This window comes from Glycine max, chromosome 1 (genome assembly GCF_000004515.6).
Source record: "Glycine max cultivar Williams 82 chromosome 1, Glycine_max_v4.0, whole genome shotgun sequence".
NCBI lineage: Eukaryota > Viridiplantae > Streptophyta > Magnoliopsida > Fabales > Fabaceae > Glycine > Glycine max.
In genome coordinates this window covers 206,329-230,823 of record NC_016088.4, presented here as the reverse complement: position 1 = coordinate 230,823, position 24,495 = coordinate 206,329, and the positions used below count along the sequence as shown (strand labels likewise).

The 24,495-nt window shown below is 33.9% G+C and overlaps 2 protein-coding genes across 10 annotated transcripts; one reads left to right on the top strand and one right to left on the bottom strand.

Moving 5' to 3' along the window:
• Nucleotides 1-150: 150 nt before the first annotated feature.
• Nucleotides 151-21,312, bottom strand: LOC100792431 (chloroplast envelope membrane protein). 9 transcript variants are annotated; one of them, XR_005892546.1, is made up of 10 exons: nucleotides 20,505-21,271; nucleotides 20,285-20,370; nucleotides 19,104-19,277; nucleotides 18,588-18,702; nucleotides 14,038-14,135; nucleotides 13,670-13,805; nucleotides 13,278-13,350; nucleotides 5,620-5,674; nucleotides 3,783-4,006; nucleotides 3,215-3,589 (listed from the first exon to the last, which is right to left on the bottom strand). XR_005892546.1 is itself a non-coding variant. In XM_041018134.1 (8 exons), the coding sequence occupies exons 1-7, from the start codon at nucleotides 21,126-21,128 to the stop codon at nucleotides 13,282-13,284; spliced, it is 1,302 nt and encodes a 433-aa protein (XP_040874068.1). In that variant the 5' UTR covers nucleotides 21,129-21,271; the 3' UTR covers nucleotides 151-711; nucleotides 13,278-13,281. The 9 variants fall into 9 exon arrangements, 5 of the variants coding, with proteins under 5 accessions (XP_040874068.1, XP_040874054.1, XP_040874058.1 ...); XR_005892547.1 differs by lacking the exons at nucleotides 3,215-3,589; nucleotides 3,783-4,006 and adding an exon at nucleotides 151-711; XR_005892548.1 differs by lacking the exon at nucleotides 5,620-5,674.
• On the top strand, nucleotides 818-5,095 carry LOC100783065 (TORTIFOLIA1-like protein 2). Its single transcript, XM_003517564.5, has 5 exons — nucleotides 818-1,920; nucleotides 2,251-2,356; nucleotides 2,442-3,055; nucleotides 3,391-4,098; nucleotides 4,612-5,095. The coding sequence occupies exons 1-5, from the start codon at nucleotides 1,117-1,119 to the stop codon at nucleotides 4,795-4,797; spliced, it is 2,418 nt and encodes an 805-aa protein (XP_003517612.1). The 5' UTR covers nucleotides 818-1,116; the 3' UTR covers nucleotides 4,798-5,095.
• Nucleotides 21,313-24,495: the final 3,183 nt, after the last annotated feature.

The following is a 24,495-nucleotide window of genomic DNA, read 5'->3' as shown; positions in this document are numbered from 1 at the left end:
TGTCACTTTTTATTTATTATATTTATAGTTGTTTATTTATTATAATTATATTTATAGTTGTTTTGATTTGGTATATTTCTTTTTTTGACAACAAGTTCTGTTAACTTGAAATGTTTAATATAAGTGATTTAAAATAATGACGATTAAAAATGGTCATTATGTTATTTTATTTCAAAAATTATAAACCACAAGAAGAAAACCTCCCTTGTTCATCTACTTCAACACCAAACCACCGTATGTTTAGTAATGTCATGTTACTCCGAGGACTATATGAAGATAAACATCATACCACACAAGAATTCATCACAATCCTAGAACAATAAATATTCATCAATCATTAGAAAAAAAAGTAACAGTAAAATCCTAAAACCAAAATCAAAGTTCATTGTCAGAGGTGTTAGAACAAAACTTTTAAAATTTAATATATCAAAACAAAACAAAGCACATGACAAATATAATAGATTAAAAAATATAATAGATTAAAAGTGAGATTAAGTCTTCTCAATAAATAAAAGAATACCTACAATAATGGATGAGGTCCCTAAATACACACTAGCTCATCAAAAGGGTGTACACGGTAACGTTGTGCTTGACATGCGACTCTTGGCGGTATATCCCACAGCAGTTGCATGCCAGCTGCATATGTCCAAGTGACTAAACACACGCGAATTGCGAAGTAGCAGACAAGTTCACGTAATTTTTTATGGAGTACTGTAGGCATAGCAGAAGTAGTTCAAAATAATAAAGTAAGAATAAATTAGAAATGGTTAGAAAATAACTTTAATTTATATTATACAATGCTTAACTAAATGTGTAGGTGATTAGTTTCATGTTTGAAAACCTCTAAACTTAAACGTAATAAATCATGATTATGGATTTTAAATGTAAAACAAAAAACAGTATTTAAAGATGAGTTAAATAAACTTAAAGCAAGAATAGAATGGCAATAAAAGGAGTTGGGTCGGGACGAAAGCCCAGACCGAAGCTAGGATAAGGGCTGAAATTCGAATTGAAGGATAGGCGCGAGATTTGAAGTACTAATAAAATAGAAAGGAATAGAGACAAATACTGGTCTCCCGAGGAGAACTCAAATTTGAAATTAGAGTAGAGTGGAAGATGAAGAGGGCACAGGGAAATGGGGGTTTGGAGATGAAGCAGAGAATAGTAGGTGCGCTGAACAAGGTTGGGGATCGGGACACGCAGCAAATAGGGATGGAGGAGCTAGATCGAATGGCGCAGGGCTTAAGAGCGGAAGGGATATGGTCCTTCTTGTCATGCATACTAGACTCCGACTGGGAGCAGAAAGCCTCCATCAGAAAGGAGTGCGTAAGACTGATGGGAACGTTGGCCACCTACTACGATGGCCTGGTCCTTCCGCATCTTCCCAAAATGGTTGCAAGCATCGTCAAGCGCCTCAGGGATCCCGACTCTGTCGTCCGGGATGTCTGCGTCAACACGGTTGCTCTTCTCGCCTCCAAATTGGGCCGTGACGGCGAGGACAAGGTGTTTGTTGTTCTTGTCAGGCCCATCTTCGAGGCTCTGGGAGAACAGAATAAGCACGTCCAGTCCTCCTCTGCTCTCTGCCTCGCTAGGATTATCGACAACACTCCCCATCCTCCTCTTTCCCTTTTGCACAAGATGTTGTCCAGGACTCTCAAGTTGCTTAAAAACCCTCATTTTATTGCTAAGCCAGCCCTTCTTGACTTCACCCGGAGCATTATTCTCGCTGGCGGCGCTCCTACTCATAATATTCTCTCCGCTGCTATTTCCAGTATTCAGGATTCCCTTAAACATTCTGACTGGTCCACTCGCAAAGCCGCATCACTTGCACTCGCCGATATTGCTTTGAGCGCTGCTTCTTTCTTGGGATTTTTCAGGGCTTCCTGTCTTCAGTCCCTTGAGTCTTGTCGATTTGACAAGGTCTTTTTTCTACTTTTCTTTTGGTTCTTTCTGTCTGTTCTGGTAAACTTCTCCTAGGAGAATAAGATAAGTTGAAGGAAATGAAATGAGCTTCTCCATAAGCTTAAGCTAAAATGAGTTTTCCATGGGCTAATTTGTAGATGCCCTCTCATCTTTTAGAGAAGTGATATGAGAAGAGCTTCTACAAATTATCTAACTGAGAGCTCCTTTTTTGCTTATGAAGAAACTCATCTCATTTTATTCTTCTCTTAAAAGCACTTCTAAATAAGCTTACCCAAACAGACACTTTCTCTGTTTCTCACTCAATCTATTACATTATTATTATTGTAGGTGAAACCAGTTAGGGATGCAGTTATGCAAGCGCTCAAGTATTGGACTATTCTTCCCGCTCCCCCAGATACACCCGACCCTTCTGAAACTGGATCCTCCTTAAAAGGTGCTTTACCTCACTTGGTCTTATGTTATGTTATGTATGAACCATTTGTGTTTATTCATTTGTGTTCTGCTCATGCTTTCAACAGAAAACATCTGCAGAGGTGACTCCTCTGATCTTAGCAGTACTACTACTGAATCCAGACACATACAAAAAGTCAATATGAAATCAACTATGGGAAGGATCCCTTTCTCTGTTAAAAATTATGCGAGGAACAATCACCAGAAACCAGATGATTGGGATGTTCAAGTTGCAGTCCCCAGACCCCACTCTCTCGTGGAATTCCAGAACAAAGAATCAGAGAGTTGTTCTGTCACTAAGCAGCCATTAGAAACAATGAGTGCTGATGTTACCAGCATGCAGGATGTTGGTTATGAATATGTGCCCATGGATGACAAGCAGGAGTGTTCTTCTGTCTCTAATCCTCCCACTGATAACTTTGAGACCAAGTTTTTATCTGCTTCTCATGACTGTTTTATACAGAAGATGCCAATTGCAAGAAGCCAACGATTTAGTGAGGAAATAACTTCTGATGAACGGGTAAAGATGCAACACCCTACAAGTTCTGATTCTACCGTCACAGAGCCAACTCACCAAACTGCACATGAATGCTGTATGCAAATGGCAAATGAAATGATCTGTATTCAGAATCAACTTTCAGATATTGAAATCAAACAGGCTAACATGATGCACCAATTACAGGTATTATACACATGTACTTATTTTCTTCACTCTGGTGCTGCCACTCATTTTCCTTTATGTGATGGTTTATTGAGCATAGGTTTCCTTGTTTTCTTAAACAGCTCAAGCACCATAGTTTTGTATGTTTGTCTCACTTGTATGCTAATAATGAAAGCAATGAACTGAACATCTACATTCTTTATCTCAAGTAAAGTAAATTATGAGTCCTGTAACTTTTGGCACACACGAATAAGCATACTATTGTGATACTAGACTTCTTAAGTACTTTTTGTTATGAATCACACAGTATATGGGACACCTTTAATTTAGCATACTGCCAATTTTTTTTTTCTCAGATGTTTACAACTGGCATAATGGATGCCCTTTCTACAATCCAATCAAGAATAACAGGCTTAGAGAATGTATTTGATAGATTAAGTCAAGAATCTTTGCAAAGAGGAAGACATTCTTATTCAGAAAACTCCAAATTAGGGAGACAGAGTGAAAATGTTGCCTCTCCCAGGTTCTCCATATGCACTCCAACACCAAGGCCATCTGTGGAAATTAATAATAAGCAATCAGACTCTATGTCAGTTAAAAATTCCGAAAGTTGGGAGAAAAAGGCATTTTCAAGGAGCCAACCAAGGATTCATTCTGGAGATAGTTTGGATATGTGGAAAAGTAACAAGGTCAAGGCTACCAGAAAATTTACAGAGAAGGATGTTTTGAACAGCTCATCAAAGGATACCTTACAAATGGGTTCTGTAAAAAATGATGGTATCTTCTCTGCTACCAGAATAACCAATGCCAGAAATGATTGTTCTGAGAGTAATAATAACTACTGGAAGCATGTAAAACGTCTTGTATGTGAAGGGGATCTGAACTCTGCATATAGGGAAGCTTTGTGTTTCAGTGATGAATTTATTCTCGTTGAGCTTTTGAATACAACTGGTCCAGTTATAGAAAGTTTATCTGTGAAGACAATGAATGTTCTTCTTAGTACTTTAGCATCATATCTTCTGGAAGGAAAATTATTTAATACTATAATCCCGTGGCTGCAGCAGGCAAGTTCACTTACTCTTATTAAGTATTGCACAGCAAATATTGATTACTGTTTTGAAAAGAAGGCAAAACCCTTTTCGTGCTGTTCTGAAATGCATTTATTTTTAATTCTATCTTTCTAATATATTTAATTATCCAATACAACACTTTCATCCTTGCTGCATTGCGTTTATTCTCTTGATAGTATTTTACCATCCAATGTGAATTGCTGTGTAACGTAGTTGTAAAACTCGAACTAGAGAATGAATGACTGAGGCCTCTGGTTAAAGTAAAACCAGGTGAAGCGGGTATAACTGGATAACCCAGCTGGTTTTTGGGTTTTTTTACAACTACCCTTTGGCATAGTAGAAAGTAGAAACAAATCTGGACAGAAATTAAACTAGATACTGTCAACTGACAAGAAATTGTTACTTTCCTCTAGTCGCTCTTTTGTCTTCGAATTTATATGTCGTTTACTACAATGTGCTACCAAGTAACTTTGGGAAATCTTATCCTTTATGGTAATCTTGTTTTAGATTGTTGAAATGAGTACTATCCATGGACCAAATTGCATTGCTATCTCTATTGAAGCCAAGAAACATCTTTTATCGGCAGTCCAGGAGGCCATGAACCTGCATTTTTTCAGTCATGCAGAAAGAAGGCGTGTGGCTGAATTAGCAATGAAATTACATCATATATGGGGTAAGATCACTGAAAGTTAATATTGGTGTATCTGACGAAAAAATAATGTATGTTGCCATTTTCTGTTGGGATTCAGATTTTGTTCCTCGTTGAACTCAAAGCCAGTTCTTGTTGTATGTATTTTGTTCGTTAGTTGGTGGGTGAGTGTTAGGTTTTGCGAATAATCTGCTAGTAATTCTGGAATTCATGACTTGTGAAGTGTTTTTCTTTTTCCTTCCTGAATTGGCACCTGTGTGCATTCAAAGAGTATTGCATCTTTGAGAATGGATGTCAATATTGATCACCATGTACTATAATTATGTTCATTTTTTTAATGCTCATGGTAGAATTTTACATTATTTAATCATAAATGACTGTTCATCAATACCGAAATCACTAGACACAACCTATTTAATTTTGAACTCATCAAATGCCTGAATGCATTTGTTATTTACGTATTACAAGGACAAAAACATATAAAAAAAGGTATATTTATTATTTATTATAAGGGATAAAACAAAATAATAAGAAGTAAAACTAATTTTTTTTTACAAAGAATCATTTAAAAAGTAATTTTATAATGACAAAAAAAATTATATTGCATATCTTAAAAGTTAAAACATTTTATATCTCTATATATAGCAAATTTCAACTACCATTCATACTAGTAAAACTTCAAGAGAACTAATCTTGGAGGAAATATGTATTGAACAAATGCATAAATTATTTGTAAAAATATTAACTCCTCTTAGAATGTGTTTTATTTTAGACATGACCAATGTATAGTTACAAATGTTTAGAGTCTCTCGATAACACAATCAATGCCTACCAAATGAAAATATCGCAACCACCATAATCCTTACCTGAGATGAAGGCCCTAAGACTGGCCATATAATCGACTATGCTGGCTATGAATTGCTACAAAAACAATAATGGTATTAGGTATTCAAATTCAAACCGATCCAAAATAAAAACTAAAACCACTAAAAAAATTTTGAAACAGAACCACGTCGATAATTTTTGGATGTTTTGGATGATTTTGTACTCAAACCGATCCGTTTAGTTCAAATTGTGGTTTATGTTTCTAAAACGAAATCAAAACAAACCAAATTGCAACACTTATATACTACTTTGTAGTTATATTTTTTATGTGTATACCACTTGAGTTTCACAATGGTTTATAATGTTATGTATACAAAATTTATACAATGTATACTACTTTCTTATTTAGATGACTTTTCAGGATTTGTTTAATTTAAAATGGATGAAAATTTGACAAATTTTTATTGTAGAATGTTAAACATATTAACAAAGTTTTGTAGATTGTTATGAGCAATTTTTTAATATAATTTGATTTAAAAGACAAAAAGAAAATTTAATACAATAATATTTTAGTAAAAACCACAAAAATTAATCCAAACCAAACTACAAAAGATTGGTTTGGTTCTTATTTGATAATAAATTAAAATCAAACTGTAAATAATTTTTATGTTTGATTCAGATGATTTTTTAATAAAAAATCTAGCCAAATTGCACCACAAACACATCTAAGTGGTACATAGGCTCATTCTTGAAACAAGGTCTTGTCGACAGGGATCGTCTTGATATTTTATGGGCCATAGGAAAAAAAATAAATAAGGGATCCTTATATGCAAGTATTTGGAATTACAAATATATTTTGCATAAAAATAGACAAATAATTTTATTAAAATTGACACAATTTATTATACTAAATTTTAGTTTAAATTTCTTTATAATTTGAGTTGTTGTTTGCGTTTTTTTATCTTGTTAAAAAAACAAACACTTTGCGTTATTATAAAAGGTTCCTTACATGATGTTATAGCTATTTGAAAGGGTGTGTTTAAAAATGTGTTAAAAAGTATGTTCCTAGCACTCCTTCATTTGAAAATTCATTCAACATGAATTTATGAATATAACACTTCTAGAAAAAAAAACTAAATCTCTTATACTTTTTAATCACATATCAATCGCAGAAGAAAAATGAAGAAAATGGACTTACAAGGCCTAAGCTTTGCAGCTTAAGCTCGACCTTGGAAAAAAAATAAAGAAAAGACTCTAACAAGGATTAAGCTTTGGGGCTTAAGTTCGACCTTGAAGAAAAATGAAGAAAAGACACTAACAAGGCTTAAGCTTTTAACCTTGAGCTTGACCCTGAAAGAAAAATGAAGAAAATGGGTTTACAAGGCTTAAGCCCAAGCCTAGAAGAAAAATGAAGAAAATGGTCTTACAAGGCTTAAGCTTTGTGGCTTGAGCTCGACCTTGAAAGAAAATGAAGAAAAGACAATAACAAAGCTTAGGTTTAGGGGCTTAAGCATGACCCTAAAAGAAAAATAAAGAAACAACACTTACAAGGCTTAAGCTTTGCCGTTTAAGCTTGACCCTAGAACAAAAATGAAGAAAAGATTTTGACAAGGCTTAAGCTCTATAGCCTAAGCTATCTCCTTGAAGAATAGTGAAGAAAATAGGCTTACAAGGCTTAAGCTTGACCCAAGAAGAAAAATTAAGAAAATACCTTGACAAGACTTAAGCTTAATCCTAGAAGAAAAATGAAGAAAATGTGCTCACAAGGCTTAAGATCTATAACTTAAGCTCAAGAAAAGAAAAATGAAGAAATTGGGCATCCAAGGCTTAAGCTTTGTGGCTTAAGCTCAACCCTAAAAGAAAAATGAAGAAAAGACTCTGACAATGTTTTGGCTTTAGGGCTTAAGCTCAACTCCAGAAGAAAAAGAAAGAAAAGACACTAACAAGCTTAAGCTTGACATTTGAAGAAAAGACTTTAACAAGGCTTAAGCTTGATCCTTGAAGAAAATGGGCTTACAAGGCTTAAGCTCTATAGCTTAAGCTTGAGCCTAGGAAGAAAGATAAAGAAAGTAGGCTTAAAAGACTTAAGCTTTGTGGCTTATGCTCAACCTTGGAAGAAAAATGAAGAAAAAAATCTAATGAGGCTTAAGCTTTTGGGCTTAAGCTTGAACTCAAAAGAAAAATAAAGAAAAGACACTCATAAGGCTTAAGTTGTGGAAGAAAAATGAAAAAAAATACTCTGACAAGGCTTAAGCTCTATAGTTTAAGCTTGATACTAGAAGAAAAATGAAGAAAATGGACTTACAAGGCTTAAGCTCAACCCTAGAAGAAAAATGAAGAAAAGGCACCTACAACGCTTAAGCTTTGAGCCTTAAGCTTGATCTTGGAAGAAAAATGAAGAAAATTGGCTTACAAGATTTAAGCTTTGTAGCTTAAGCTCAAGCATAAAAGAAAAATGAAGAATACGGGCTTAGAAAGCTTAAGGTTTATGGCTTGAGGTTGGCCTTGGAAGAAAAATGAAGAAAAGACTCTAACAAGGCTTAAGCATAAGTGCTTAAGTTCAACCCCGAAAGAAAAATGAAGAAAAAGAACTTACGAGGCCTAAGCTCGACCTAGGAAGAAAAACAAAGAAAAGATTTTGACAAGGTTTAAGCTCTATAGCTTAATATTGATACTGGAAGAAAAATGAAGAAAATGGGCTTAAACTTTGGGACCTAAGCTCGACCCTGCAAGAAAAATGAAGAAAAGGCATTTACAAGGTTTAAGCTTTGAGCCTTAAGCTCCACCTTGGAAGAAAAATGAAGAAAATAGGATTACAAGGCCTAAGCTCTATAGCTTAAGCTCAAGCCTAGAAGAAAAATGAAGAAAACATGCTTACAAGACTTAAGCTTTGTGGCTTAAGCTTGACCTTAGAAGAAATATGAAGAAAATGAAGTTACAAGGCTCGACCTTGGAAGAAAATTGAAGAAAAAAAGGCTTAAAAGGCTCATGAGGCTTAAGCTTAAGCTCTGATCCTAAGGTCGATCCTAGATGAAAACTGATGAAAATGGGCTTACAAGGCTTCAACTTGACCCTGGAAGAAAAATGAATAAAAGACTCTCACAAGGCTTAAGCTTTAGAGCTTAAGCTCGAGTTCAGAAGAAAAATGATTTACAAGGTTTAAGCTTTGCAACTTAAGCTCTATCCTTGAAGAAAAATGAAGAAAAGGTTTTGACAAGGGTTAAGTTCCATAGCTTAAGCTTGACCCTGGTAGAAAAATGAAGATAATGAGCTTACAAGGCTTAAGCTCTATAGCTTGAGCTCAACCTTTGAATAAAAATAAAGAAAAGACTCTAGCAAAACTTAAGCATTAGAGCTTAAGCTCGAGCCTATAATTAAAAGAAGAAAAATCACTTACAAGGCTTAACTCGAGGCTCAAAGAAAAATTAAGAAAATAGGCTTAAGATTGACCCTTGAAGAAAAATGAAGAAAAGACTCCGACAAAACCTAAGCTTTGGAGATTAAACTCGACCACACAAGAATGAAGAAAATGAACTTACAAGGCTTAAGCTTTACAACTTAAGCTTGAACTTGAAAGAAACATGAAGAAAAGACTTTAACAAGGCTTAAGCTCTATAGCCTAAGTTTGATCCTTGAAGAAAAATGAATAAAATAGGCTTACAAGGCTTAACCTCTATAGTTTAAGCTTAGGCCTAGAAGAAAAATGAAGAAAATAGGCTTACAAGGCTTAAGCTTTGTGGCTTAAACTTGACCTTTGAAGAAAAATGAAGAAAATACTCTGAAAGAGGTTAAGCTTTAGGGCTTAATCTCGACCCGCAAAAAAAAATGAAGACCTTGACAAGGCTTAAGCTCTAGCTTGATCCTAGAAGAAAAATGTAGAAAAGGCTTTGACAAGGGTTAAGTTCCATAGCTTCAGCTTGATCTTGGAAGAAAAATAAAGAAAATGGGGTGATGAGTCTTAAGTTCAATAACTTAAGTTAGAGCCTAGATGAAAAATGAACAAAATTAGCTTACAAGGCTTAAGCTTTATGGTTTAACCCTAGAAGAAAAATGAGAAAATTAGGATTACAAGGCTTAAGGTTGACCTTAGAACGAAAATGAAGATAATGAGCTTAAAAGGCTTAAGCTTTGTAGATTAAGCTTAAGAAGAAAAAAAAGACTCTAGCAAAACTTAAGCTTTGGAGCTTAAGCTCAAGCCCAGGAGAAAATGAAGAAAAGTCACTTACAAGGTTTAAGATTGAGGCTCGAAGAAAAACAAAGAAAATAGGCTTACAAGGCTTACAAGGTTTAAGATTGAGGCTCGAAGAAAAACAAAGAAAATAGGCTTACAAGGCTTAAGCTCGAAGAAAAACAAAGAAAAAGGAAGAAAGGACTCTAACAAAGCCTAAGCTTTAGGGCTTAAACTTGACTCCGCAAGAATGAAGAAAAGACACTTACAAGGCTTAAGCTTAAACCTACAAGAAACATGAAGAGAAGACTTTGACAAGGTTTAAGTTCGATAGCCTATGCTTGAGCCTAGATAAAAAATGAAGAAAATGGGATTATAAGGCCAAAGTGTTTTGGCTTGAGCTAGACATGGGAAGAAAAATGAAGAAAATACACTTAAAAGACTTAAGTCTTGGAGCTTAAGCTTGAGCCAAGAAGAAAATGAAGAAAAGTCACTTACAAGGCTTTTGCACAACAACTTAAGCTTGAGACTTGAAGAAAAATGAGTAAAATAGGCTTACAAGGCTTAAGCTTGACCCTTGAAGAAAAATGAAGAAAAGACTCTGACAAAGCCTAAGCTTTGGGGCTTATGCTCAACCACACAAGAATGAAGAAAAAGCACTCACAAGGCTTAAGCTTTACAACTCAAGCTCGAACATGGAAGAAACATGAAGAGAAAAGTTTGACAAGACTTAAGTTCTATAGCCTATGCTTGAGCCTAGAAGAAAAAAAAGAAGAAAATGGGCTTACAAGGCTTAAGCTCGAGCCTAGAAGAAAATAGGCTTACAAGGATTAAGGTCTGTGGCTTAATCTTGACTCTTAAAGAAAAATGAAGAATATACTCTGACAAAGCCTAAGCTTTGGGGCTTAAGCTCGACCATCCAAGAATGAAGAAAATGCACTTACAAGGCTTAAGATTTTCAACTTAAGCTCGAACATGGAAGAAAAGACTCTAACAAGGCTTAAGCTCTATAGTCTAATCTTGATCCTTGAAGATAAATGGAGAAAATGGGCTTACAAGGCTTAAGCTCGAGCCTAGAAGAAAAATGAAGAAAATAGGCTTCCAAGGCTTTGTGGCTTAAACTTGACCCTTGAGAAAAATGAAGAAAAGACTCTGAAAGAGGTTAAGCTTTGGGGCTTAAGCTCAACTTGCAAGAAAAATGAAGAAAAGACTCTAACAAGGCTTAAGCTCAAGACCATAAGAAAAATGAAGAAAAGACACTGACAAGGCTTAAGCTTTGCTACTAAAGCCTGACTCATGAATAAAAATCAAAGAAAAGACTCCAACAAGGCTTAAGCTCTATAGCTTAAGCTTGATACTAGAAGAAAATGGGCTTACAAGGCTTAAGCTCGATCCTAGAAGAAAAACATGGAAAATTGGATTACGAGGATTAAGCTCTATTGCTTAAGGTCGATCCTATAAGAAAAATAAAGATAATGAGCTTACAAGGGTTAAGCTTTGGAGCTTGAGCTTGACCCTGGAAGAAAAATAAAGAAAGACTCTAGCAAGGTTTAAGCTCAAGCCCAGAACAAAATGAAGAAAAGTCACTTACAAAGGTTAAGCTTTGAGCATTAAGCTCGATCTTGAAATAAAAATGAAGAAAATAGGCTTACTAGGCTTAAGCTTTATGGTTTAAGCTTGATCCTTGAGAAAAATAAAGAAAAGACTCTGACAAAGCCTAAGCTATGGGGCTTATGCTCGACCCTGCAAGAATAAAGAAAAGGCATTTACAAGGCTTAAGCTTTACAAGTTAAGCTCAAACTTGGAAGAAACATTAAGAAAGGACTCTGACAAGGCTTAAGATCTATAGCTTAAGCTTGATCCTTGAAGAAAAATGAAGAACATGGGCTTACAAGGCTTAAGCTTTGTATCTAAGCTCGAGCTTAGAAGAAAAAGGAATAAATGGGATTGCAAGGCCCAAGATTTTTGGCTTAAGCTCACCATGTTAGAAAAATAAAGAAAAAACTTTGCCTAAGCTTTGGGACTTAGGCTCGATCCTAGAAGAAAAATGAACAAGAGGCACTTACAAGGTTTTTCCTTTGAGCATTAAGCTCAACCCTGGAAGAAAAATGAAGAAAATGGACTTATAAGTCTTAAGCTGTGTTGCTTAAGCTTGAGCCCATTAGAAAAATAAAGTGAGTGGAATTACAAGGCTTAAGCTTGACCCCAAAAGAAAAATGAAGAAAAGGCACTTACAAGGCTTAAGCTTTGTAGCTTAAGCTCAACCTTGGAAGATAAAAGAAGAAAAAACTCTAACAAAGCTTAAGCTCTACAGCTTTTGCTTGATCCTGGAAGAAAAGGACTTACAAGGCAGAAGCTTTGTGGTTTAAGCTTGACCTAGAAAGAAAGAAGAAGAAGAAAAGCCCACAAAGCTTAAGCCACAAGTTTTTTGGACAAACTGGTAAAGATTCCTTTACATATTATTGATATTGTTTAAATTAGAATTGGCTCTTCGGTTATCTCTTTCAAAGTTCCAGGAAAATGCAAGAAAGAAAATCGTAAGTTTCAATTTATACATCCATCACTTGTAGGTGATTACATTACATTTTCTTTAAAAGATTGTTTGAGTGAATAATCTGGAAGGTTATATTGTAGGTGAGATATCCTACATAATTTTTAAGTCATTGGTGAGATATCCATGGTGAGTCCTCGGAAAGATTCAAGAAAATGTGTTTTCTTGGTCTTTGATGTAAAAGATCTCACATGAATTAGCATAAAATGTTAGAAAACATCTAAAAACTAGACGTAGCTCTCTGTGATTAAGTGTGAACCAATGTAAAAATCATTGGTGCACAATTCTCTATTCCTACTGCTTTATATTCTATCTTAAATATTTTTGTGAATGTTATCGTGGCTTTCATTAATATCGAGTCATAACTACTTTATTGTGCATAATACTCGATCTCTCTAGTTGTTTAACAATATAAAAAAAAAATATGTTTCTGGTTTGTAAACTTTTAGTTAAACTTGATTTAGGTCCTTGTACTTTAAAATTGGTAAATTTAGTCTGTCTTTTAGCTTTTAAAAATACATAAATTTAGTCCCTCGTGCTTAAACTTCACATTTAGTAGCAATTTTTTACTGCCACAAAATTAGAAAACTAAATTCATCGATTTTAAAATACAGGGACCAAAACCAATGCTATGCCACATTGAAGCTCCTTGAGTTGTCTGCCATATAATATAATTGAAAGAAAAGTCAATTAGCATTATGATTTTTTAAAAAATACATACTCCCTCCCATTTCAAATATAAGAAGAAAAAAAACCTGTAATCTTGCATTGGAGTATTAAAAACCGGAGGGAGTACTTATCAACATTTTTAACAGAAGTAAGGAAACCTCGAAGTAGTAGCTGAACTCATTGCACAGTCATTATTACACAAAATGTTGGAATTGCAATTTAAAGAAATGTATACAAGAATACAAGGCTAGGGTGAAAAACTAAATTATTTCAGTTGACAAAATTCGCATGGCTGAAGAAAACTGACTTACCCAACTAGTGACGTTTCATTTCCCGAAATATATTTGTCACCCTTGGGGATAAACGTGGGAGGAATTTAAACAGCTGTATCACAAAAACAAGACACATTAATAACTACAAATTGAAACGGCAAATTTCCATAGCTGTCCACGAAATAGAAATTCAGATTCCTATTAATGTTATTGTTCAACTAAATAAATAAACAATAAGGGTTATTGCATAGAAGCGGCAGTTGCAGGTCTGAGTGCAGGACAATGATGGTGAATTCCATATGAAAGTTTAAGTTATTAGGTAGAGACCAACGGATGACCTTGTATTTCTAATTCTAACACAAACAAGTACATGAAGTGAAAATGGACATGGAATCAGTAGCATTTGGCAGTCATTAAAGAAAATAACATACCCAAAGTTTCACGCATGCATCGATGACAACTGGGATCAGACAGATAAAAATAGTTATAGCAGACTGATCAACTTCAAGTCCATAGTGCTCAACAATTATCTCTAGCAAAGTTTGCCAACCAGATTCAGAATGATACCTGAAAAGCATCCCATTATTAACACAAAATATTCCATTTCTTAATGGCTTAATGCATACGAAATGTTTTTCTCTCTTGTTGATAGTTTAGCTACTTTTTCTAATGCTATGATACTTCTTTTGAATGCATTAATTAATACATGGTACATGTGATACCATGAGAAAATCAATAATTCATTAGAAACAAAGATTCAAAAAATGGAAGGCAATTACGAGTTGCAAAAGGAAATTACCCTAAGAATATATCTGTGATCAGTATAATTAGAAAAGCCTTCCCAGTATCTGAAATGTTATTGATAATTTTATAACCTGTAAATTTGAGCAAAGCTACCTGCACAACAGGAGCAAAGAAACAAATCAAAAGATATTAAATATGTATGTATATTTCAGATTAAAGCACAATATAAAATATTAGCAAATAGCCAAATATCAACAATCAAATTTTTAAAAAAATAGGAATTGAAAGTATTAAAACTGCAACTGCCTAAACATAGCCTGAATCAACTGCTATGCTAAAGAACCCTCCTTAAAGATGAGTGTTATGCTTCAATCAGATGCACCAAATAGTAGCACAAAATGCACGTTGCTATAAATATTTAGCATCCTCTTTTCTACCAAACCTTTAAAGCTAGCCACTATAATTAGGTCTATGGCACTTCCAAATTCACCAAGAAGACTGAACAATATATTCCATTAAAAAAACAAGCAATGTAATGTAAGAATAAATCAGCAACCAATTCTGAACAATCATCACATATTAAGAGAAGCATAACATCGCCTACAAACCTACTCTATGTCATTAGCATTTATTGAAATAAGAGCCACATTCCAAAAGAAAGACTTGGCCTTAGAGGAAGATTTGAATTTCAAAAAGGGTTTATCAAGATGGAAACAAATTCTCCCTGCTTCGATCAGCACACCTAATTATAATAGTTATCTTTACCCCCTAGATATTTGGTTATACTTTTTTGTACAAAGTGTCGTTCAAGGTGACAAATGTATGGCCCCCCATTTTTAATTGTGAATTCATAATAGGTTAGTTCATGTCGGACAAATTAATGGTTGCTAGCTAAATAAATGATGACCAAGAAGCAAATGAATGACTATCCTTCTTGGGCATATTCTAGCCACATTCAATTTTGGGCCAAAGTTCATTCTAGGAGCCTGTTAGAATGAATGAAAATAGCGTGATAGGGTTTATCCTTATGTAATTAAAGAAATTAGGATAATTAGGATCCTTGTATTTATGACTGTATTTATGTCTCATTCTGTAAATGATACTATTCAGCATAAGTTAGACAGGTGGATTCTTTCCTATGGTTTCTTATATTGCTCTATCTCAACATGGTATTTAGAGCCTAATTAGGAAACCTGAATGTGTGCATAACCAGTGGACCCATTGTCCATCCGTGGGGTGTGGAACTATCGAACTTTTCTCTTCCTTACAATTGAATAATGTGCTTCATGTCCCTAAACTTATGAATAGCTTGATCTCTATTCACAAGCTTACTAAAGACCAAAATTGTGCTGTGACATTTCTTTCTCATTGTGTCTTTTAGGATCTTGCCACAAGAAAGACAATTAGAGTTGCCAAGGAATAGGGAGGGTTATACTATCTTATCAATAAAAGAACTGAAGAGACTAAAAAAGGGTCCTAATCAGAAGGTGCTACCTTCTCATCGTCAGTCTGGTTCCAACTCTCCTATCTCTCAAGTCTGGTTACAACACAAGCGTCTTTGGCATTCTCCATTCTCTAGTCTATATTCCCATCTCTTTATTTGCAAGAGTCTGTTGAATCCTTTAATAGTGAAATTTGTGCGTTAGACAAACACCATTAAGTAACTTTTTCTCCTAGCTCCAATAAAAGTGTTGAGCCATTTTCCCTTATTCATTCCGTTGTTTGCGGCCTAGTCCCTGTTTCTAATGTTTCTGGCACAAGATGATTAGTCTCATTTATCAATAATTGTACTCAAGTAACTTGGTTGTTCTTGATGAAAAATAAATTGGAGGTACCACAATTGTTCATGCAATTTTATCGGATGGTATAAACACAATTTGGATACAGGGTGGAGAGTCAGACGATTTTCCCATCACAATTGGTTTGCATCAAGGGTCAACCCTTAGCCCCTACCTTTTTACCTTAATTCTAGATGTCCTCACGGAACAAATCCAAGAGATAGCGTCGAGATGCATGCTTTTTGCAGATGACATAGTCCTCCTTGGAGAGTCGAGGGAGGAGTTGAATGAGAGGTTGGAAACTTGGAGACGAGCTCTAGAAACACATGGCTTTCGCCTAAGCAGAAGCAAATCGGAGTATATGGAATGTAAGTTCAACAAAAGTAGGAGGGTATCTAACTCAGAGGTGAAAATAGGAGACCATATTATCCCTCAAGTCACACGGTTTAAATATCTTGGGACTGTAATACAGAATGATGGAGAAATTGAAGGGGATGTGAATCATCGCATTCAAGCAGGATGGATGAAATGGAGAAAAGCATCGGGGGTGTTATGTGATGCAAAGGTACCGATCAAGCTAAAGGGAAAGTTTTATCGGACTGCGGTAAGACCGGCGATTTTGTACGGAACAGAATGTTGGGCGGTCAAGAGCCAACATGAGACTAAAGTAGGCGTAGCGGAGATGAGGATGTTGCGGTGGATGTGTGGTAAGACTCGACAGGATAAAATTAGAAACGGAACTATTAGAGAGAGGGTTGGAGTAGCGCCTATTGTAGAGAAGATGGTGGAAAATAGACTTAGGTGGTTTGGGCATGTAGAGAGAAGACCGGTAGACTCTGTAGTGAGGAGAGTAGACCAGATGGAGAGAAGGCAAACAATTCGAGGCAGAGGAAGACCCAAAAAGACTATAAGAGAGGTTATCAAGAAGGATCTCGAACTTAATGATTTGGATAGAAGTATGGTACTTGATAGAACATTATGGCGGAAGTTGATCCATGTAGCCGACCTCACCTAGTGGGATAAGGCGTTGTTGTTGTTGTTGTTGTATAAACACAATTTGGAAAATATGTTAAACATTTTGCATTCTAACAATGGGACAGAGTATGCCAATCAAAATCTCTCAAAATTCACTAAAGACCATGATATCTTTCATGGGTTTACATACATTGATATCCTCAAAAAAATAGGGTTGTTGAATGAAAAAATCACAACTTATTTGAAGTAGACCAAGCCCTATTGTTCCATATGGCTGTCCCAAACTCATACTATGGAGAAACAGTTCTGACAACTAATTTGATTAATCAACTACCATCTCATGTTCCAGGTAATGTCAGTCCTGTTCAACTCATGACCTCATATTTTCCTTCTAACCCTATTATGCAGAGTCTTAAATCTCGAATCTTTGGATGTGTTGGCTTTGTCGACATTCATAAACAACATCACAGTAAATTGGAGGTTTGTGCAAATGAGTCTTTCACTTGCTCTTAGCTTCAGGGGGAGAACCATTAAGAAACTCCACATGATTCTTTTTGTCTCCTTGTTCCCAAGAATCAGTACCTTCTATATCAGCACCAAAACCAGTGAAAACCAAGGCTAGTGAACTAAACATTGGTATGACAAAGGAGAAAAAACTCAATCTAGTCCAGACACAACTCCAGTCGCCCGACCAGAAAGTAATCACTAAAGGTAACTCTTCTTCTAGTCCTTGTGATTTTCATATCTCAAATACTTGTCAACCTGTGTTATGAATCTTCGCATGGGATTGAGTAATGTGCCTAGACACATAAGACTCCTTCTTGCAACCTATACTGAAAGCAAGAAGCAGACTCGTCCTTGGCAAAGCTTCTCCTAACTAACACAAGTTTTTCTAAAAATGATTTTTCATTGATAATGTTCCAATCAGGGTTTCCTTTTAAAAAGGCTTACAGATATATCCTTAATTAAGAGGATCATATTTAACAATTATCCTAATTGATGAAATAAAAAAAAAAAAGATCCCTATCTAACAATTATCCTAATTAATAAAATGAAAAATAAAGAGATCCCTAATTAATATAATCATAACAATTATGAATTATCCTAATAAAAAATACTAATACTAACAATATGAAATCAGGGATTATGATATGCATATCTTGTTAAAATAAGGAAATATTAAGAAACACAAAAAACTGAAATAATTCAAGATTTAAATAAAGTGATATGGTAATTTGTGGTCCACATCATCATTCCCTGCCTCAACTTTCAGCATGTCCTCAAGATCAAAATCAAGATAAATTATCTAAAATTGAACAAGAGGTTCCCTGTGATCATCCTCTCAGCCATCCTCATCAAACTACCTAAGTCATTGTCCTCCCCAAGTACTTGAATCCACATTGCATCAAATCCGTCCATGAACAAACCAGACACAGATAGATTATCACTTTGTAAGAGATATGGTGCTTTTAGGGGAAACCACAACTGATTTTGTCAACTCTGGTGACCAGTTGACTGACATAACCACCAAGTCCCTCAGAAGTCATGACTTCATTTGTAGGAAGCTTGACTCATATGTTCCAGGCTTCCAGCTTGAGAAGGTGTTAGATAGCATACTGAACACAAGCTAAACATGTAAATAGCTATTACTAGAAATTAGGGTTGGGGTTACGACAATTTTAGAGATTTGATTTATTCTTATTTATGACTGATTCTGTTATACCCTAATGATTATAAATAGGACTCATGAGTGAACATACAAACAACAAAATTTTACATTATGATAGATAACAAGTCCAACAAAACTGTTAATGCATCAAAACATCTAACAGAAAGAAAATGGTAAACTTACTTTACTCTTATTGAAGTATAAAATAATAAATAAAGAGATCCCGTAAACTGTATCTGACCATATGTTGGCAAATGCTCTGCGATTTTCCAGTCTCCACTCTTCTCTCAACTCTAATCTGTTGTTGCAACAAGTAAAATGGCAAAAAGGAAAATGAATATACAACAATAAAAGGACATCTTAAAAAAATGACTCTTGCTAAACAGCAAAACAACAAATCAACAAGGACTAAATTAATTTTCCTTTTGCTCAAAGCTTCCATCAGTTCACAAGCACTTTAAAAGGCAGAATTCAGGCAAAGAATGGTGAGCAGATTTTATAAGATTAGTGAGGGGCATATTAAATGACAGGCAGTTACAGTGCACTCTTTCTCATGATGGGATTGTGGACTTTCCTTGTGAATCCAATGTTCTTTTAATGCTCATATTATGAATACAGCTATAGTAACCAACACAAGAAAAAGAAAAGAAAGAGCACCATTCAAGACGATCAGGCAAAAGAAAGAAGGGTTGATCTTACGCTTTATGCCTTAATTCCCACCAAACCTCATCATCAGAAAGAGGTGGAGATTTACCAATCTCAACCTCAAGCTCAAATCGTCCCCTCTCAGTTCTTAATTCCTCAATTATTTGAAGTTTTTGATATCTTCTCACATCAAGCATTTGTGCTGCAAGTGGTACAGTCTTCACATATCTATCAATAGCAAAAGGTTTTAATGGTTACAAGATAATTTTCAATTCAAGAAGTTAAAATTAACACACAAGTAAAAGATGAATAATCTGAAAAACTTTTACTCAATATCAAAGAAAGCAAAGAAGAAAAAGATGAAAATCACAGCTTTCTTTCAAAGCCTCTCTGACAAGGTGGTCATGAGTGTGATCCTTGACCCCCTTCTTCATAATTAAATTAAACTTCAGTGCAAGGGAAAGTGGGCTTGTGCAGAGATTCAAGCCCAAAGGCCTCTAGTGTGAAGGCCAAAATGATCATGCTATAGATATAAAACTATTATTGAGCATCCACCTTATAACTGGGGCTATTGGGAAAATTGATCTTTAACACAAATACATTTGACTATTTGAGAACAAATAATGGTAGGATCAATACTACATCACGTGCTACTCTGCGAGTCAAAATGCTTTTTCATTCAATCGCACAATGTTTAAAAAGAAATAATTATATTCTGGAAAACCACTAATTTCTGTTGATGCTATATTTTTTGGCACTGAATTACAAGATTAACTATATATAATATCTTGGCCTCTTCTTTTCTCAAACTGTATTTATAGGTTCCTACTTGGTGGCTGATTCAGTGACAAATGATAGTCCTTTGCACGCTGCGTTTCCATAGCATGGCCATGGGCAACCTATCACATCTCAGATTGATCTCACCACTTCAGTACTCTGCCTCATTCCATGTACTAAAATATTGGCCTAGCCCACCATAGTTCTAAATAATGGGCAAGACATTCCAATCATATATCCATTCCATTCGTCTTGTCCTCCTAACACATCACACTCCTACCAACAGCATGCAGAGAGAAGCACAAACTCACAGGCATATCTGTAATCTGTTTGTGCACAAATCTTGAAGCAATTTAGCAAAACAGAATAAAATTTAGCCAATAGAAAAAAATTCCATATATTTAGAAGAAAAACATAAGATTTAGCCTGTTTGGTAGGAGTCATGAACCAATAAATACCTGTCTAAAAATGGCATAAGTATATAGTCATGAACCAGAAAGTCCATTGCCCAAGGTACAATAATCAACACTGCCAAAAATTTAGCCTGTTTGGTACATGGAATTGAGTTACCGATTAAAGAATATATTAAGTAAAGGGCTAAGCTATGAGCTAAATGAGGGTTTTGCTTGAGAAGTAAAACGATTACATAAATGACAAGCATTAATGAAAAGCACTAACCGAATTTGATGAGGCGTACTGGAAAACACGGTCTTCATAAAGCATGTCATCATCTTCCCTTCCGAAAATCAAATACCTAGCGGACTCTACGATCCCCTTTTCCGCGGGAACATCACCGGAATCAGCTCGCACATTCTCCCTATAGTCCCTCATCTCCTGCTCCCAAGAAGAAGTGTTATCCTCCCCATTAGTCCCATCCCCATCCAAAAGCCAGTCTTCCCATTTCCTATAGGCTTGGTTCCTCCCATCTTCTTGGGCTTCCCTTAGCTCCACAATTGCTTCAGCTCTCTGCTTCCATGCCTCAAACTTGTCGCCCTCAGATAACTCTTGTGTGCTCTCACCCTCGCCCTCAGCCTCAGCCTCAGCCTCTACCATATCATCGTCTCTCAAACCAAGCCAATTCCCATCATCTTCGAAAAAGAATTTCTGCCACCAACTGCTTTTCCTTGAATGGCCACTATGCTTTTCCGCTTTTGAAATGAACCCGTTAAGACGCCTCGTTTTGCTGCTTAACTGAATCACAAAGTTGGATGAACCACGCGAGACGAAAGACTTCAAAAGCAGCTTCTGATTAAAGAGGATTAAGTTGTCGCATAAAACAATTGAAGAGCTCATCAAGATCATGAATATATACCCACATTTTTCAGTTCCCCGAGTGAATGCACATTCTGCTTCTGCACAGTTCGGCCTCTTCAATTCATATTATCCATTCCATTCCTCATGTCACGCCTTTTTGCCTCTCTTATACGTCCCCAGCACATTCTTGGGCATGGCTATTGTTCCGCCACGTTCTATGATAAATGGTCCCATCTCTCTCTCTCTCTTCTCTTTTCAATTCTTATTCACTTATCATATTATGTATAAAATATAATTTTTAAGTACCAAATAATTTGTAGGAGGAAAAAACAAAAAACAATTTATTTTTAGTTATTCAATGCTTTTATAAATATTAACAAAACGATATTAACTATTAAAAAGCGCGTAATTTTTCAATTATATATGAATAAGAGTCAAATGAATCCAAAAAATATTTGTTGTATAAAATTTTAACTCAAATATTTTTACTATATTCTTTATATTTTTAAATTAAAAATAAAGTGAAAATAAAATCATATTTTTTAGTCTTTAATAAAACTAAAAAACAAATAGAAAATATTTTTTAGGTTTATGTTTTTTATCTACGTAACAAAATAATAAAAAAGAAATGAAATTTTCTCTTTACTTGTTTAAAGCTATGAAATATAAACGAGAAAAAATGAACTGAGTTATCTAGGGAGTTGAACTTATGAACTTTATCTTGAAGAGATAAAGGTAAGAATCGTTAAGATCAATTCAGAAAACAATAACGGAGATTATATTTTTTAACTACCAGATATATGTCAAAAATAAAAAACTTTCTGATATTTCTTTTCTCAATATATTATATAATTATTTTTTTTAACGATGGAGACAACAAGATTAAAACTTTGTGAAATTATTCAACCTTCTACCACAAGGTGGACCTAGTGGTTCTTACATAATTATATTTAGTGATATCATGAGCATTAAACAGGAAAAAATATGAAAAATTAAAAACCTCCCAATGTTCTTCTAGGAATTTGAAAGATCGTTTGTTTCATAGATTATTTCTTTAATTTTAGATATAATTTTCCTCAAAAACATAACACGAGAATGATATTCCCCAATAGTTTAGAAAAATGTTTGATATATCCAAAATAAATATTTTTATTACCTTATAACAAATGTGGATATAAAATTTTTCAATCTCATATTCTTTAAAATAAATAAATAATGAGGATGGCTAGTAACACATTCCTCTAAATAAACTATAATTAATTTAAATATATTTGAAATTATAAATTCATGAGAAATGATTATTAAATAAGATTTAAGACTTATAATTTTTTAAAAATTTCAGCCAATAAAAAAATAAATGTTAAAAAAATGTGTGAGGTTGCTAGCATTTATCATAAATAATTTATGAAGTAAATGCCTCCTATACAACTTATTTAGTTTTTGCTTGCCCCACCTTTGAGATGTTATCTCCTAATTATTTGTAAACTAGTGCCTTCTAGTTCACCATTCTTTCTCTCCCTCCTTACTTCGTGTACATAAGAAATCTACCATGCATTTGAGGAAAAAAAATATCATTAATGACCTGTGAAGTTGAAAAAACTGTCATCATTTGTGATGTTACAATCTCTCGTGATTTTCCACCGACTTTATACTTGGTAAGAAAATTATGGATAGATTCTCCATTTAATACCAATACTTTAAAACACACAATCAGTTAAGCATGGAGGATAAAGAAAGAAGTAAAGGTCAAAGATTTAGGCAAAAACACGTTTTTATTCAACTTTAAAAAACAAGAAAGAGATTAATGACATCATCATGTGAAGTTCTTACAAGACCTTGTAGTGTTAAAACAAATTTAATGTGAACAACAATTGTATGAAATTGTCCTAAGAAAATGTGCTTTCTCGGTCAGGGTTTAGGCCTTTCTTTAACATGAATATATATTTTGGTCATGCTACACAAGGAACTTTTTCAAAAGGTTTACCTAAAATGAGCTTTACACTAATGAGTTCATTTGGTTGAGATTTGAGAATCATTATTGATGTAAAGAAAGCATTAAATTAAAAAAAAAAGGGGGGCACTATAACAAACAAATCAAAGGAAGATAAAATTTTATTACAAGTATGAAAGGTTGCCAAATTTATGCTTTGGGGGTAAAATTAACAATTAAATCAAAGATCGTGAAGATCATACTTACATCAAGTTTAATAAAATTAGTTAAAAAACTAATTGAAAATTGAAAAGTTAACTGAAAACTTAAAAGTTATTTTATTAAATCATAAGTATTAGAAAAAAATATTTGTTCTTAAAAATATAAAATTGCATAAACGAACATATTTATGCAATGCTTTTATACAAATTTTAATTTGATTTTCTTGACAAAGATATGTTTTGCAGTATTTTGTAATTTGTATTAAATTAGTTTTAAACATTTGTAAATTTTTATTTATAAAATATCCAACAAAATACATAAACTTATTATATACTACTATCAATATCTTATATAATAAAAAGGTAAAAATGAGAAATCCTATCATATGTTAAAAACGGAGTAAAAATAATAAAATTTTATCTTAAATAGAAAATATTAAAAAGAAAATATGATAAATGTTCAAGGAAAAAAAAGGAAATAAATATAAAAAAATTAAAAGTTAACATTTTAAAAAATGTTAAAAACTACTCAAAAATTCATTTATCAAATAGTCAAATAAGCTTTTTAGCTAGTAAAAAAATTAAAAATTAACTTGAAATACCTTCTCAAACACATTAATATGTTGTGTTATCTTTTTTTTTTATCAAGGATTATTCCAATCTAATTATAGAAAAAAAAATCTATTAAAAATATTTATTCAAATATATCTCTGCAAAGGAAACTTTTTAGTTAATGAAACAATCAATGGATAAATTCATGAACAGGGGAAAAACTTAGTTATAGTTGAGGGGCCCCCCAAAATTTTGGAAAATCATTTATATATTATGCATACATATATTTATAAAATTATTTATATTCTTAGTAATTATTTTTAATATTTTTAAATAGTCTTAAAAATATATAGTTCATTGTTATTAATGAATATTTTTTCATATGTGAAACTCAAATACAATATCAAAGAATTTATAATAACTCACTTATTCTTATTCAACCAATTGAACTAGATTCCCTTAAAATTTATAATAAATATAAGTAATACTAATAAAAACATTTTTAATTTATAAACTTTTAGTCATGGAAAAAACTTAAAAAGGTAATGTTTAGTCGTTTTCTTTATTATTATTATTTTATGAAAAAAATTATGTTACTAGAAATTTGTTATTTGGGTTTATGACGTGACTAAGCCTATGATAGGTTTAACTTATTTGGTACCTAAATGAGGAGTTTTACTATGGAGGCTACAGAGTTGTTCTCATTGGACAA

What these genes read in the sequence shown, in the direction of transcription:
- LOC100792431 (XM_003516749.5), bottom strand. Translation starts at nt 21,128, where the DNA reads ATGATCTTGATGAGCTCTTCAATTGTTTTATGCGACAACTTAATCCTC. An exon ending in ATCACAGATATATTCTTAGG is followed by an intron (nt 13,806 to 14,037) that starts GTAATTTCCTTT and finishes GATGCTTTTCAG; the next exon opens with GTATCATTCTGAATCTGGTT. An exon ending in ATGCATGCGTGAAACTTTGG is followed by an intron (nt 13,351 to 13,669) that starts GTATGTTATTTT and finishes TTTGTGATACAG; the next exon opens with CTGTTTAAATTCCTCCCACG.
- LOC100783065 (XM_003517564.5), top strand. Translation starts at nt 1,117, where the DNA reads ATGAAGAGGGCACAGGGAAATGGGGGTTTGGAGATGAAGCAGAGAATA. An exon ending in AGTCTTGTCGATTTGACAAG is followed by an intron (nt 1,921 to 2,250) that starts GTCTTTTTTCTA and finishes TTATTATTGTAG; the next exon opens with GTGAAACCAGTTAGGGATGC. An exon ending in ACATGATGCACCAATTACAG is followed by an intron (nt 3,056 to 3,390) that starts GTATTATACACA and finishes TTTTTTTCTCAG; the next exon opens with ATGTTTACAACTGGCATAAT.